Raw genomic sequence first — 15047 nt, forward strand, 5'->3', positions numbered from 1 at the left:
AGATGGCAGGTGTGAAGGTCCTAAAGGAACAACTGGAGTTACCCTCTGTTCTCTCTTGCTCCAACCCCGCAACCTTGTTTTATCAGCCCCTTCGAATGTAAAACCACTCAGTCCTACCGCTCACCTCCCTCATCCCGGGCCAGTCGCGCTGAGGATGCGAGGCCAATGGAAGTGAGCACTTCCTCCCTGCTTTCCCGGCTGCCCACTCATCACATCTCAGACTTGGGCTCTGACCATTAAAATTGGGTAGAGATTACCCAGCTCAAGCCCCCATTTTATTACAGACAAGGGTCCTGTGCTCCAAGGCCAGAAGTTATGTGCCCAAGGTCACACAGCTAATTGGTGGTGGAGCTGAAACCAGACAGAGAAGCTTCCTGACACCAAGTCCTGTCTCTGCCCACCACACTTGGGATGGTAATAATCAAAATGCACGTTTGATGCTTCTGGAGATCTTTCTCAAATAAGCAATGATAAGAGGGCTCCGCCCATGGGTGGAGGTAGCAAGAGACAAGTCAGTCTTTCAGAAGCCATCTGCACTGGGCCATTACTGCCCCAGAGAGGTTGAATCCTTCCTTCAGGAAAGGATAAAATGTAGCAGCAGAGAACTCCTCCCTCCCCTCTCCCAGGAATTCAGATCCCAAGTCCCTGCTGATCCTGTGGAGTCCCTACATGCCCACCTTGTGGCCTAAAATGTCCCAGGAATCCCAGGTATCTTTTGACTGCAAACTTCCTATCTCAATGTGGGGTAGCCCGAGTGAGGCCAGGGGCGCAAGAAGCGGGAACCAGAGTGGTTTTCCTGGCAGCTCTCCCCTTGCATTGCGTCCTTGTTCAGATGAGTACAAATAGGCCTGGCTATTTATAGTTGGTGAAGACACACTGGAAGGTGATGGGACATTGCCCACTCAATTCCCCTCCAAATTTCTGTTCTTTGTGCAGACTGTGTGAGTGTGTATGGAAACAGGCCTCCATCCAGAGCCCAGCCAGGGCATGATAAGCCCCACAACCCTGAAGGCAACGGGATGACGTTACCCGCAGCCCTCATCTGCAAACCCACAGCTGGGCATCATGGAGGGGCAAGGAAGGGGCTTTTCAGATGCCTGGATGGGGGAATCTCACTATCATGCAACTAAGCTGGTGGAGTGTCACCAGGAGGAAGAGTATCCAAAGCAACAGCCCGTGGGAAAAGCTTTATACAAACCAATTAGTACCCGGCATGCATGAGGTGTTAGTATCTCCTCATGATCCCTTGCCTGCCCTTGGCCATCACCAGCAAGAAAATCAATGTGGCTCAGCCTGGGCTGAGGCTAAACCCATCACTACTGTTGGATCTCGCTGCAGGGAATACAATTCATTCTAGATGTGGGTGGAAAGAAATCTCAGAGAGGTTATACATACAAATGAAGTAAGGCCAGCAAATAATACAGACGTTTCTACAATGTAACAAGGTATTTGCCCCCATGCCCTGTGGGATTCCTTGCTCCATAAATTACCTGCCCTCCCTCAGTCCCCAGCCCTCCCTGAGCACTGGCTTCCGCTGACGCCCTCGCGGCTTCCTCTTTCAGTCCCTAGAGTCTTCTGGATGTGCGGTCTGAGGGCGTCCGGGTTTCCTCGCTCCCTCAGGACTACCAAGCATAACCCGCTTGTCACCACGTGGAAACTCCTCTCCCTCCAAGGTCACCCACTGAGCTCTCTCTAGGGAGGAAGAAAGATTTGCTGGGGGCCTCACAAGTGCCAGGCGAGGAACTAGGTGTCCTAGGTGTGGCGGCGGAAACTGAGTGTCAGGGAGGTTGCGTACCTTGCCCAAAGCCACGGGATAAGGAAGAAGAGGAGTGGGGCTTGGACCCTGGTGTGTCTGGCTCCAAAGCCCAGGAGGCAGTGAGTGGGCAGGAACCATGTCTGGCCTGGTTAGCATAGTTAACTACCACCTAGAAAAGGGCCTGGCCAAATGGAGGCACTTGATGAATTTCTGTAATGAATGAATGACACCACATAGATGCACACACACTCACTCCTCTCTTATCACTGAATCCATCCATATCTAGCACCCATTTTCCATCTTTGTCCCACAGCCGAGTTCCTCACAAGTCTACACATACTTGGTTGCCTGCTCGGTTTTCCTTCGACACAATCCCAAGTCTGCCCCCAACCACTGAACAGCAATGGCTTGACTGGGATTACCAAGGGCCAACTCGTGACCAAAGCCTATGGGTGCCTTTCTGCCACCCCGGCTGGCACTTTGGTGGCAGTTCTCACAGTGCAGTCGGCTAACCAGCAGGAGCAGCTGCCCTGGGAGTTTGCTAGAAATGCAAATTCTCAGGCTTTAACCCTGACCTCCTGAATTAGAAACTTGGGGAGCAGCATTTGGGTTTTAACAAGCCGGCAGGTGATGGCGATGCACACTCAAGTGCGAGATCCCCTGGTCAGTAAAGGCTCTACATCCGGCTTCCTCCGGCTTCCAGGAGCTCACAGCCCACCCACCCTTGCCCATGGCTCCCCGTCCTTCCTGCCCTCTGTAAATAACAATTTTCCCCACCGTCATCTTCACTCTCTCCTCTACTTCTCCATAATCCCCTGGAGTGATGATAGCCATCCCGTGCTTGTAACTACCATCTATGAGCCAGCGACGCCCACCTCTGTAATTTCTAGCCAAGCTCTCCCTCCTGAATTCTCCGAAGACATGTCTTGGTCCTGACTTGTAGAAAAGAAGGCAAACACTCAAACACCACACACGGCCTCCCTAGGAATCTTTGAAAAGACATTTAGAATACTTGAGTAATCCAAACTCAGAATGATGGCCTGACCACCCAGGTGCACGTTTTATCTGCCTGCTTAGGGCAACATTTGCTTGCACTCTAGCTGTCTCCTGTGCTCTCTCTCTCTTTTTTTAATTTGATTGATTAGTTTCTAGCTAATAAGAGTAAAGATCTCTGTTAATGCTTTCTTTTGCTGTGCATGGGGACCACACACCTCACAGAGCCACCAGGACCCTAGAAGCTTATTTTCTGCTAATTTGTATCCTGAGGGGCTTGAAGCAGCTGGGATGCCTGTGTAAATCTAAAGAAAAATTAACTTCCGTGTGGGTAAGTTGGTCTCCAGAGAGACATTTGCCCTCCCCTAAGCACTTAGTTGATATTTGGCATCTAAATGTTTACTTAATCTTTGCCTCAAGCTAAAATGTCTCAGAGCTCAACAGTCACCCATCTCCCAGTGCTTCTCAGATACCCAGGGCTCCCTCTTCATTACAAGGAAGACATCTGCAGCTCCACTGCCCCCTCATCCGTGTTCTAGTTCTCTCAGGATAGCCTTCAGCCTTTCACAGGAAAGGTATCTGGTGTGTTGAAGATTTAAAGCAACAGGCCATCTCCAAGTGGCACAGGTCTGGGAAGTCACGAGGCCTCATGTCCACAGCCTGGTGTCCAAGACCCAAATGCCCATCTTCTCACTGAGATGCCTTCTCTGACACAGGCTTCCACATCTGAAGTCAGCGGACAGTGTCCTCTGGAATGTTCGAGTCGCAGCAACCGACTCCTCCCATTGGAAACCTCTTGACCGAATGCCCCCTGACTATTGAACCTTGCTTGTCACTGACTGTCATCAACTCCCAGAACACACCGACATCCACCTGGGTGGATATGGGCTCTAGAACATCAGCCTCACATCACTTCAGCTCTTGCCATCTTCCTGAGCTTATGACAGCCACGTGGGTGATCCATCCCCAGTGTCAGCCCTTCCTGTCCCCGGTCCCTTCAGCTGTCATGACCTTCATCCATCCTCAGTCACCCACATTCAGGGCCCCTCCCTCTGTGGATACGTGCATCTTCAGACCTATTCTGCATCTGAAATTGTGGGCACCATCCTTCCCCTTTTGACCAGTATCTCCCGTATTTCTGGCCATTGACTTCTCCCACTTCCTGCTCCCACTCCAGCCTTGCTCACTTCACCTCCTCTTACTTCTTTTAGCTTCACTTCCTTCTCCTCCATCTCAGACCCTCTATCACTCAACTCCCCACCACCCCCCACCACCAGCCCCACCCATCCCCACCCTGCCAGTCACCTGCCCCTCCACTCAGAGAGCACTGGCTGCTTTGTGCTATGGCCGACAATGGGCACAGCTCCCTCGCAACTGGGACCAGAGGTCCTGCTCCCAGCTTGCCTGCTCTTTGTGAATAAAACAAAAAATTATTACAACTTGGGGTGTCTGGGTTTGGGAGAATTAACAAACCTTTTCTGGTCTAACCAGCCTGCTTCTACCTCTTTCCCTGTTGGGTTTATTTTCTTTTGAAGGCACACACCTGTTCTGCCCCTCAGGTTTCTGGCTCGCTGCCTCCCACTGCAGGCAAATCGCTAGAGCTCAGGACAACCTCCTTCTCTTCAGCTTTTCCTTGGATTTTTCTGTTATGATCAAATATCAAAACAAATGAGTAAGCTCTATACTTTTGAAACTCCACCTTCTCAAGTGTGAAGACAGGGGCACACAGAATGCTCTTTGTACCACAACTACCTTAGTTATGTCATGGGCTGGATGAGATGGGCCAACCCTGTCTTCACACTGTGAGATGGTAACTGACGCAGCCTCAAGGCATGGAATTTCAAACAGAAGAGGCACTTCTGACCCAGAGGAATCTCCTATCATCATTCAGTTTTTCAATTGACTCTGTATTAATTTTTTTAAAGTCTTTTTTTCCTGTTAAAATTCTACCCCTATTTACTGTCTGGAAGTAAGTGTGTTAATGACCGCTGCTTGCTGAGATGGACACAAAATCACACCGGTGGTCTAGTGCCCGTAGACATGAGCGCGATTCCTGAAGGCCGTGATCTGCAGTGACTGAGCCCCACCGTTACTAAGATCCAGAACAGTGCCTGGTACACAGTAGTCCCTCAATCCATTTTTGTTAAATAAACTCATCTAAAAATGACTCCTCTCTTCCTAAACTTCTGTATCCCTTTTTCTAAAAGATGCTAGCTCCTGTTTAAATAGAAAGAAATGGATCTCTTCTGGAAGCCACACTTGGCAGCGAGCTTTCTGGCTGGCGAGAGGAAGTTTGAGCCCAGACACTGCAGCTGGAGCGGCAATGCCTTGTTCCCAACAAGAATAGCAAACAGTGACTGTGTGTCCATGTGTTCAACCATCCGTCCATCTACCCATCCGGTCAGGTAAATCCTGGTGACGATTTGGGTTGGCACAGCAGACAATACCCCTTCTCCAGGGCACCAGTGACACAAAACTGTGTGACCGATGTTAACATTCCTACCTCAACTAATTTGACAGAATGAAACAAGTTCATAAACCAATATATGGGTTGGTTGTTCAATGTAACTGCTCAGCAAAAATTATGAAGGGCACGAGATACTAAGAAACAGTAAGTCTTTCTTTGATCTTAAGTTGTTTCATGTTGAAATCTATGGCACACTAGGTGACTTAGAACATAAGACACACACACTACAGAGCTTGTACAGGGGCTGGGAAGGATGACAGCAGAGCAAAAGTGAACAAAATGTAAGCCCTGACACCTCCCCGCCTTTGAGGAACCATGGCATTCAACAAGTGTATTAAATGAGCCACTACCATATGCTCAACCCCATAAAGCATGTGGAGATGACAAAACACACTCCTGATCTGCTTTAAATCTGGTAAAGGAGTCCGGGGGTGTGAGCAACCCAAGTGGCAAAGCCTGGGGCCCTGCACCAGGCTAAACATGGGGTGTCAGGCATTCGGAGGAGAGAGCAATCGTGAGTGGTAAGAAAAGGCTTCCAGAAGAGGGGCATGCTAACTGGGCTCTGAAGTCAGGGAGCATGAACAGGTGCACAAGAGGCAGCCAGGGAAGGAGGGAGGCACTATTGCAAACCCAGGAGAATCCAGACCTGGGGTTCCCACAACATGTATGGAGGCCAGCCGTTGCGCCATCACCTGAAAGCTTATTAGAGATGTAAATCCTAGACCAACGGAATCAGCAACCCTGGGGGCGGGGCCCAGCAAGGTGCGCAAACAAATTCTCCGGGTGACTCTGATGCACGCGCAGGTTGGAGAACCACTGAGTTGGAGCGAGCACTGTCCTCCTTTCAACTGGCTGAGCAAACGGCCAGAGAAGGTTGCTGCTTCCCAAGCGCTCCCAGCCTTGCCCAGGTCTGGCACTTTCTAGGATCGTCAGGAAGGAAGCGTGGGGCTTTCCTCTGCTCTCTCCTTTCTGTAAACCAGTGCCTTGGAGGTGGGGCAGCCGCAGGCAGAGTGGGAGGTCGGGGGCCTCTCCCAGGCTGCTCAGATGTCACACACAATGTGAAGAACAGCTACGCTTCCCACTGGCTTCTGTATGAACATTTCCTGTGCATCTTTCTCGGTGGCTCGGACTTCAAATAGACAACTGGATGTTGGGTGAGCCGGAGGCAGGGAAGAGCTAGGCAGAGGCGGGAGGTAAACGGGGCCTCTGTGAACCCAGGGGGTCGGCCGTTACCATTCGCTCCCTGCGTCGGTGCAGGGCTAATCGATGGCTCGCAAAGCCTGCACCTATCTCATAACGAGACAGTTGAGAGTAACCTTCGAAGGTGAAGAAGCCATTGGAATTGCACTTCTCTTCAGATCATATCATTAGAGAGAGCAGCAGAAATATTCTGGAAATTGTTGTTGACTTCACCGACGTGACTGCGGCCCCTGGAAGACTATAAGCACTCGGCAGAGCGCGGCTTCAGTGCTCCTTTCACCCGCCACCAGGTGACGCGCGCCCTCTGCTGCTCCGTTCTCCCTGCGTGTGGAGCTCGTATTTTCTTCTGAAGCACCTAGGTTGATATAACCTTTTCCTTCTAAAGAGAGAGCTTCTGGGCCAACTATGCTACTGGGGTGGCCCTTGCTAATGTCATTTGGGCTATCAAGTGGCCCCATCGTGCACATGCCAGTCAGCAGCAGAAGTCACAACCTGTAGGAGCCCAACCAACTCAACAGTGGCCCTGGTCCCATCAGTGTCTCTGGGGGCCGTCATTTGATTGGACCTGGGGAGATATCTGCAGAACGACCCAGGTAAGCCAGCCGCTCCTCCAGTGGGCTCCCACACATCTGAGATGACGGCGGCTGTGTGCTTGGCTGGGCAGCCGGCCTTCCGCACGCAGGCTCATGTGCGTCCAGCACGGCTGGCTGAGATTCGAACATCTCACAACCACTCACACGACTGCCTGCCGCTAGATTTGGGTAGGGGGGTGTTGTTGGAGTAGTAGTTAGTATTAAGAGGAAATGAATCATGCTCCGACATGGACGAACCTTGGGGACATCAGGCTAAGTGAAATAAACCAGTCACAAATAGTATATGACTGCACTGACATGAGGCATGGAGAGCAGTCAACTTCCTAGAGACAGAAAGCAGAAAGGTGGTTGCCAGGGGCTGGGAGAAGGTGGAAGAGGGAGTTACTGCTTAAGGGATGCAGAGTTCTTGTTTTGCCAAATGAAGAGTTCTGTGGATGGACGGCGGTGATAGTGGCACAACAGTGTGAACGTATTTCAAGTCACTGAACTGTAAACTTACAAATGGTTATGATGGTAAATTTTACCCTGTACTTTACCACAACTTAAATTTTTTTTCTGAAAAGTAAATGAGCTATTTTTGTTTTACTCCAGTATACCCAGTTTGATTCACAATAATACAAATGACAATAAAAGTAAAGTTGATTTGCAAGCATGGGGCTACCTACTTGGGAATTATATCCTTCCCATCCTTTCAGACACATTCCATGATCATCCTCAGCCTACAGATGGGGGAGGTGAGGTCAGGTGGCAGGACGGCTGAGGCTCTCCCTCCTCCTATGAGGTGGGGTGAGACGGGAGCCCGGAAGCCTGCCTGACTCCAACAATGAGGGCTCTGAAGCCCCAAGAGATTCTCACCACTCAGACTTAGCTCAAGAGAACAAAAATCCGGTGAGTGTGTGTTGACAGGTCCATGTAAAGACCTCTAGACCATCACCTTGCTCTGGTATATATTACATCAACTCATATAATATACACGTAATGTAGAAAGTTCTAGCAATGGACTTGTCGAGAGAAAGCAACACTTTGTGATATGCATCTCAGTTCTGGAAGGCACAATGTCTGAGTCCATTCCTAATGCATGTGTCCAGCCACCTAGTGAAAGAATCTGAGTTTCTGTCAGGCCCATCTCGGCACTCGTGCCTGTACAAAGCATGCCCCTGGCCGTTGAGGGTCTCATAGTTCAGAGCCATGATAAGATGATATTTGCCAGATGGGCTCTGGATTTCACACAGGGCTGTGCAGGCAGGGGCAGGGGAGCCTGGGAGTATGGAGGGAGGCACCCTAGAGTAGGGAGAGGGTCAGGGGACGGAGCTGCCAGTGAGACGCACAAACCCGAGACCAGCAGGACATCCAGGGATGCAGGCGGGCATGCCCTCTGCACTTCCAGTCTGAATGGCAGCTGGCCTTGCTCTAAGGAAACACGGGGGAAATCCGCATGGGTGAGAAGGGCCTAGGTGCTGGGACCTGGCTTCTCATCTGCTAATCCTGAAACCCACGCTGCACCTCCCAGCCTCACACCCACTTTTGCCTGAGCACAGGAACAAGGACCCAAGTGGCTGGAGTCCTGTGTCCCATCGCTGCCCTGCCTCACCCCACCCCTGCCCTCAGCATCAAGAGTGGAGCAGTACCTGGTGTGGGTCAGGGGACCCACTGGCCGTTCTGGCCTCCTCGGGGGCAGCGCGCCTGGTCTGCTGAGAGAGTTGGTCTTGGGTGGCCGCGGCTTTTTAGGCGGGATGGCAGGAACAGAAGGCTTCTGCAAATCCAGTTTTGGCTCTCTCTCTGGTCTTTCTTTAAGTCATTGTTCAAAGAAGCATAAAGAAGACAGGTAGATCTAGTGTAAGTGACAGTACCACAGTGAAGACTGCTTGTTCCCCGCTTAAAAAAAAAAACCCTGATGCCACCTGCCAGGGTGAGGATGGGCGGTGAAGAGCGTCATCTCTTCTCTGTCAGGTTAGGAAGCCCTACGGAGCCGCAGCCCACTGTGCGCCCGTGTTCAGGCTGGTCCCTCTGCCTGAGGGCCCTTCCGGCCACTGGCCAACCTTGGAAAACTCCTACTCACACTTCATCAGGCCTACTCACCAGGCCTGGCTGAAACATGACACCGTCATGTTCCCTTCTCAACAGCTGGAGCCACCCTCAGAGGTGGACTTTCCTACTTCTTCTCCTGAGCCGCAAAGGACAGCTCTTTATAAACAGGCTCCACTCGAGGACTTTCTGGGCATCTGCATGCTTGGCATGGTCTGCAGGCTGTCAGCCCCCAAGAGTAGGGCCCACGTTTGGTCATTTCCCTAGAACCTGCGTGGTGCCCCGCACAGAGCAAGCGCTCCGTCCATGGCTGATGGGTTTGGTCAGTGACCCTTGGGACCTGCTGGGTGTAGGGAGGAAAGAGGCCTGACTTGTCCCAGGTTGGCCTGAGTAAAGCACCGTTAGCTTCACAAGAGCGGGAGCATTTCAGGGAATAACAACTAGTTCTGGAGTCTTCTGTGCACAGTTTAACCTTGGAAGGTAAACTGGAAATTCACAGGTATTTGGTTTCCAAGTGGTTTTGGAGTAAGAGCTATTTGAATGAAGTTAAAGCCAGATCTGGTGGCCAAACTGAGCAGCATTTGGTGGCAGCTTCATGGTTTCTGTCCCCAATTAGCCTTGCTCTGCATGTGGTATAAAAAGCACAGATCCATGTGCTTCTTTCTAAGGACAGAACTTCAGAGAGTCACCTACTGCAAGACGGGCAGCTTTCCTGTGTTCACTGGGAAGGTGGGACTCTGAACACATTTTCCTTGCAAACACAAACTCATGTTGTCTGGGTGACCAGGCCGATTGGCAAAGCTTCAAGAAGTCTATCAGGGATTATACAGATATCACTGTGTTCCTCCCCCACAATCTTCCAGCAGGGGAAGTTGCTCCATCCAGGAATGCTGGGAAGTCTTCTACTGGTCCACAGGGACCAGAGAAGGGGCCAGAGGAGGAAGGGCCCGGCTGAAATACAAAGAAGGGGAGATTCCTACGGCTGGGATGGGACGGGAGCTCTAGCAGCTGGCAGAACGAATGGGAGAGCGGGTTTGTGCCCACCTACTAGGGAGGCCAATTCTCAAGGTGGGGTGGGTTCACTGGTTTCCCTGGTGCTTTTGCCCAGGCTTCTGCCTTCCTGACCCACTGTGGTGCAGAACAAGGCATCATGGGAGGGGAAAGAATCAGAAGCGTGCAGCCACTTGGCCAGCCAACTGGGGTGGTTGTTCACACGTAAGCTGAGTCCATATGCTAGTCAGCACGGAGCAGAGCAGGCAGTGTCCTCAGCACAGAGCCTGGCTAGGAGCCAAAAACCAGCCAGGTGTCCTCTGTGAGGACAGGGGCACTGTTTGGTTATATCATGACGCATACTTTTACCAAAGAACTATTTGTACAGTACACACTTAGAGCTCTTTTCTCAGTGGTCTGTGACATAGACCTGGCCTTGACAATGAGGTGCCACAACTCAAGGTTTAACTGTTCACTGTGAGAGACAGAAGTACAATTTCTTAAGAACTCACCATGTTGGTCAAACTTTTGGCAGGCTGATATAAAATATTAAATTTCACACTAAAATTTCATGAGGCCACCTAGGAGCACCTCCAAAGAATTTCATTAATTAATTCAGCATTTCTCTTGTGACTCACAAATAACTGCTTTTTAAAATGGAATTTGCTCTGCCTCCTGTTCATAATAATAACATCACAGTTTTACCATAAAATGTGTGATCAATCAAACCTTAGACACCTAATAAAACAAGTCCTCTCACAGCATACAGATTTCTTTGGGAGGAACACTCAGACCGTGGGAGTCAAACACATTCATAAAACTGACTGTGTGATACAGGTTAAGGTACTTCCTTGAAGATGACATCTTTGACCCCCCTTAAGGGAACTGTGGGCACTGGGCTGCTTCTCCCAGTTTTGCCATGCCACCCCTCCCTCAACATTCCTGACCAAGGACATGTCTCTGTAATATAGTAGCCAGAGTCCAAGGCCCAGCAGAGACTGACCGTTTTCATTTGTCTGGATGGGAATTTCTCTAAGCCACATCCACCCATCACCAGTTAATGAGCACCTGGGGCACCAAGCCGGATGGAAACCACAGCAGATACATCAGGGCCCTCTAGGAACTTACAGCTGGCATCCCGACTTCGGGATGCTGCTAGTGTGGGGACGACAATGATGCAGGAAGATTGAGATGGAAGAGCCCCAAGGTGTTTTGTGACTGGGCTGGTTGTTTTTCATTTGATGAGAAATTCTGGCCCAAAGAAGCACCACATAACTCTCTCTCTTATTGCCTTGGAAACAGGAAATTAAAAAGCAATCAAAACAAAACCATAATCTTCATATTCCAAAGAAAAAGCAAATTCTGTGGGTAATCCGGACGAGCCCTGTAACAGACAGCTTTGTCTCCTGCTGTTCCGTAAGTGTCAGCGAAGACTTGATTTCATACCTTTCTCTTCTGTTCTGTTTGGAAGCGTTTCTGGTCTTTCAGGAGGTATCTTTTTAATTTCATGTTTTCTTTCAGTGGTACCTGGGGCGGGGGGAAGGATAACAACCATTAGGAAGTGTTCCTCCCATCCATTTATTAGACATACTAGCATTTTAAATATTTATCAGGTATGGCAAAGTCAATAGTTTTTTTTTTTTCCTAAGCTGAGTGCTAGTGTTATCTGGCAAACACAAGCTGCTTAGAAACAGAGCAGAAGCCATTGCTGGCATATGTCATTAAGTTGCTTGCCTATACGTCCTTTATTTATAAGAAAACCACTAATATTTCTTGGTATTTAAATCTGACTTTCTTAGGCATCAAAGTAGTCACAGGAAATCACTTGGTGTGGGTGGGGAATGTATATAAATAAGCAAATCCATGGGCATAAGAAGATTGCTTTTTCACACTACCAAATTTGGACTGGTTTGTTATGTAGCAAAATTAACCAGAACATGTATTTTTTAAAACTGGATTATAGTTGACTTACAATATTGTATTAGTTTCAGGTGTACAGCATAGTGATTCAATATTTTTACACATTACATAGCATAAAAAGTTATTAAAATATCACTGGGTATATTCCTAGTGCTGTACATTACATCCCTGTGACTTATTTATTTTACAGCTGGCAGTTTGTACCACTTAAACATATTTTTAAGTGGAGGGATGTGCAGAGAAGATACGGTGGTTTTCCCTAGGTCTTTTCAGTCTGCATCTGAATCCCTCAAGTATTACATTTTCCCATATGTACCAATTAACACTTCCTTTTTATGCACATGGACTGTAGCTGCTCCCTCAAGTGGGGTCTTCATCAGTGTCAGTGGCCTCAGGCACGGTAGAGCACTTGGAAAATAGATAAAGCATGAAACCCATCACAAGTGTTCCCCTGATTTATGGACTTGGGTGAGTGCTTGACAAACTCCTTACATGATCAAACCTATGGATGGATGCGTGGTAAGTAACTCTTAATTACGTATTATCAGAAGCCAAAAGAACTTAAAATAAACTCTCTTGAACACACTTTACATAAATCTCCTTAATGACTCACTATAAATTAAACACTGTACGTGATTTCTGTCAATTCCGTATCTAATTGTTTTGGGCCAAATAATCAAACTTGAGGAAAGGTGATGACAGGGGAAATGAGTGTATTTATCTCCCTGCCACAAAGTAGTTCCCAAGATCATGCAGCAGGATAAATGAGCAAGCGAGTAGTAATCTAGGAAGGTTAAATACCATCTTGCTTTGCCCTACAGAGATCCAGAATAACCTTTGGTAAAACTGTTTTAAAAGGATAAGAATTTGCCTACCATGCTACAATCTAGTCTCCTGATGAGAAGAAGTTCAGTATCACTCCTAGAGACACAGGTGAAATGAACAGTCTTCCTACCATGAAGAATCCAACCCTAGTCACATTCTAGGCTACTTGAGTGTGGACCACTTAACTCATCTCCTTGGTCTCTAACCTGTCACCAAGGCTTCAAAGGAACAGGGTCTTCAGGAAAAAACAGATCAATAGTCTGCTTTCATTTCAGCACAATGACATATTTATCCAGCCAGAACCACTAGGTGGCAAAATTAAACTGCTCGACACAAACGAGGGCGGGGACTGAGCAGGAGATGTAATTAACATCCCTTTTCAGGGCTTAATCTCTGTAATGCTCAACTCTGCTGAAGGGAATGGGAAAAGAATGTGGGGTCCAGCTGACTTTTTCCCCTAACTTCGTGGGCCAAAAGAATGGGAAAAAAAAATCATTCCTAATAAATCTGTTGAATAAACCAATCCGGAAATGTATTCATACTTTAAATGCTATAGAAATATAATTATGAACATACAGAACTAAAAATACCCCCAGTCTTCTTCAGTTCTAGTTGTTAATTTTTCAAAATGCCACTTAACTAGTTATTCATGAAGGAAGTTCTCCCTATAATTAGTTTTTAACAATTATAAAGAGGAGCTCTATTGGGAACTACAAATACTGATCTTTATGTCTGAGAGTCCAGGGTGCAAAGGATTACCAAGTATCCAACAACATCAAGTCTTCCTCTATTATTCAACCTTGACATTTGAACCACACAGAAAAAGTGAATTAACTGGACTCCTTTCCAGATTAGAAAAGAATCATGAGGGAAAGTATTGCTAGAAAAACATTTTTGGGGGGTCTGGGGTAAGCAAAGTAAGTACAAATTTTGGTTAACCACACGGGACAGAAACTGAAAATTGAGCGCAGCTCTCCATGCACAGCGCCGCTGTGACTGTGGGAGGCAGCTCCCCTTAGGCTGACCCTCCACCGACAGGCACCGGCAAAGGAGACAATTCATTCTTCTCTCTTCAAAAGTGGTTTATTAAAAAAAGAAAAACAAAGCAAACAAAACTGGTTTATTCAAACACAAAGTCTTTGGGAGGCCAGATTTTTACCCCTGTATATCTGGGATACATTTTAATGATATGTTTATTTTTTAGGGAAAACAGTAGTATATTTAAAACCTGCCTGCTGAGACCAAATCCTTACTTTCCAATCTGGTCATCTGTGGCATGTGACTCTAAGACTCCTGAGTTCTACCAAGGATGCTATAAATATACACAGAGAGAAAGACAAACATCGTGTTGACAGAACTGAAAGGTATATTACCTGCCCCTTGCTTGATGACTGGAGCGGATGGAGGAGGTGGCTTCTTGGGTCTCTGAAAAATTAATCAAAGTGATACTACATGAGATTGTTGGCAAGCCCGGCCGCTCACATAAGGACCACAGACAGTGTTTTCTAGATGTAGTTTGGACAGTCCAGAGAAGCTCTCCAAAAAAATTGAGCAATTCTCTCTCCAGGGATGTCAGGTTTTGGCACCTTTAAACAAACACTAAAATAAATTCAGGCTGCAAAACAAAGCTCTGATGGACAAATGAAATACCATTTCCCCCTTTCTAAATTTGTAACAGCCTTCTGGAAAAGCACGGCTCAGCAAAAAATGGCCTGCAACCAGCAAGCACAATGGTACTCCTACACTGAAGCCGCATTTGCAATTAAGATTTAATCTGCTGAATAACCAAGCAATTCAGAAAGAGTCGCTGGGATGGCTCTAAATTAGATCTGCTCTGGATGTGGGACCTGCAACAAAATGCAGGCTGGGGGGCCCCTGCACCTGGGTAGGGTGCGAAGCCTTCTGCCCCTTTTCAACCCAAGGCTAGTAGGTCCCTTGCAAAGTCCCCCACAGACCAGCTGTACCCTGGAGAACAAAATGGAGTTTCTTTGCATATCAGCCACTATTTGTTTTTCTCTCTCATCCTATCACTCTGGAGGTGACGAGGCAGCAGTGCAATCAATGGCATCTCCTTGCTCACCCAGGATTGGCTGTAGATAGGAGACAGTCAAGCTGGACTTGGCAAATGTCCTGGGGCTGAGAGTCCAGCCAGGGCACAATTCTTGGACACCATTCTTGGACAGGGGAGAAGGGAGCCAAAGGCAAGGGGAGAATCATCTCATCACCTAGATCATTAAGGAAAGATGGAAACGGGGACGGTTTGCGCATATGATCCATG

The 15047-nt window shown here is 48.2% G+C and overlaps 1 protein-coding gene across 5 annotated transcripts in view; it reads right to left on the minus strand.

Annotated features, from left to right (window-relative positions):
- SH3KBP1 (SH3 domain containing kinase binding protein 1) overlaps positions 1–15047 on the minus strand; it is a 298864-nt gene that overhangs the window by 36772 nt on the left and 247045 nt on the right. For all 5 annotated transcript variants that reach the window (XM_074359924.1, XM_074359925.1, XM_045516323.2 and 2 more), the window contains 3 exons: positions 14143–14194; positions 11471–11551; positions 8638–8797 (listed from right to left, as the gene is read on the minus strand). In XM_074359924.1, the coding sequence (XP_074216025.1) occupies positions 8638–8797; positions 11471–11551; positions 14143–14194 (293 nt within the window). The remainder of the gene's footprint in view (positions 1–8637; positions 8798–11470; positions 11552–14142; positions 14195–15047) is intronic.

Source organism: Camelus bactrianus, chromosome X (genome assembly GCF_048773025.1).
Source record: "Camelus bactrianus isolate YW-2024 breed Bactrian camel chromosome X, ASM4877302v1, whole genome shotgun sequence".
NCBI classification, from domain to species: domain Eukaryota; kingdom Metazoa; phylum Chordata; class Mammalia; order Artiodactyla; family Camelidae; genus Camelus; species Camelus bactrianus.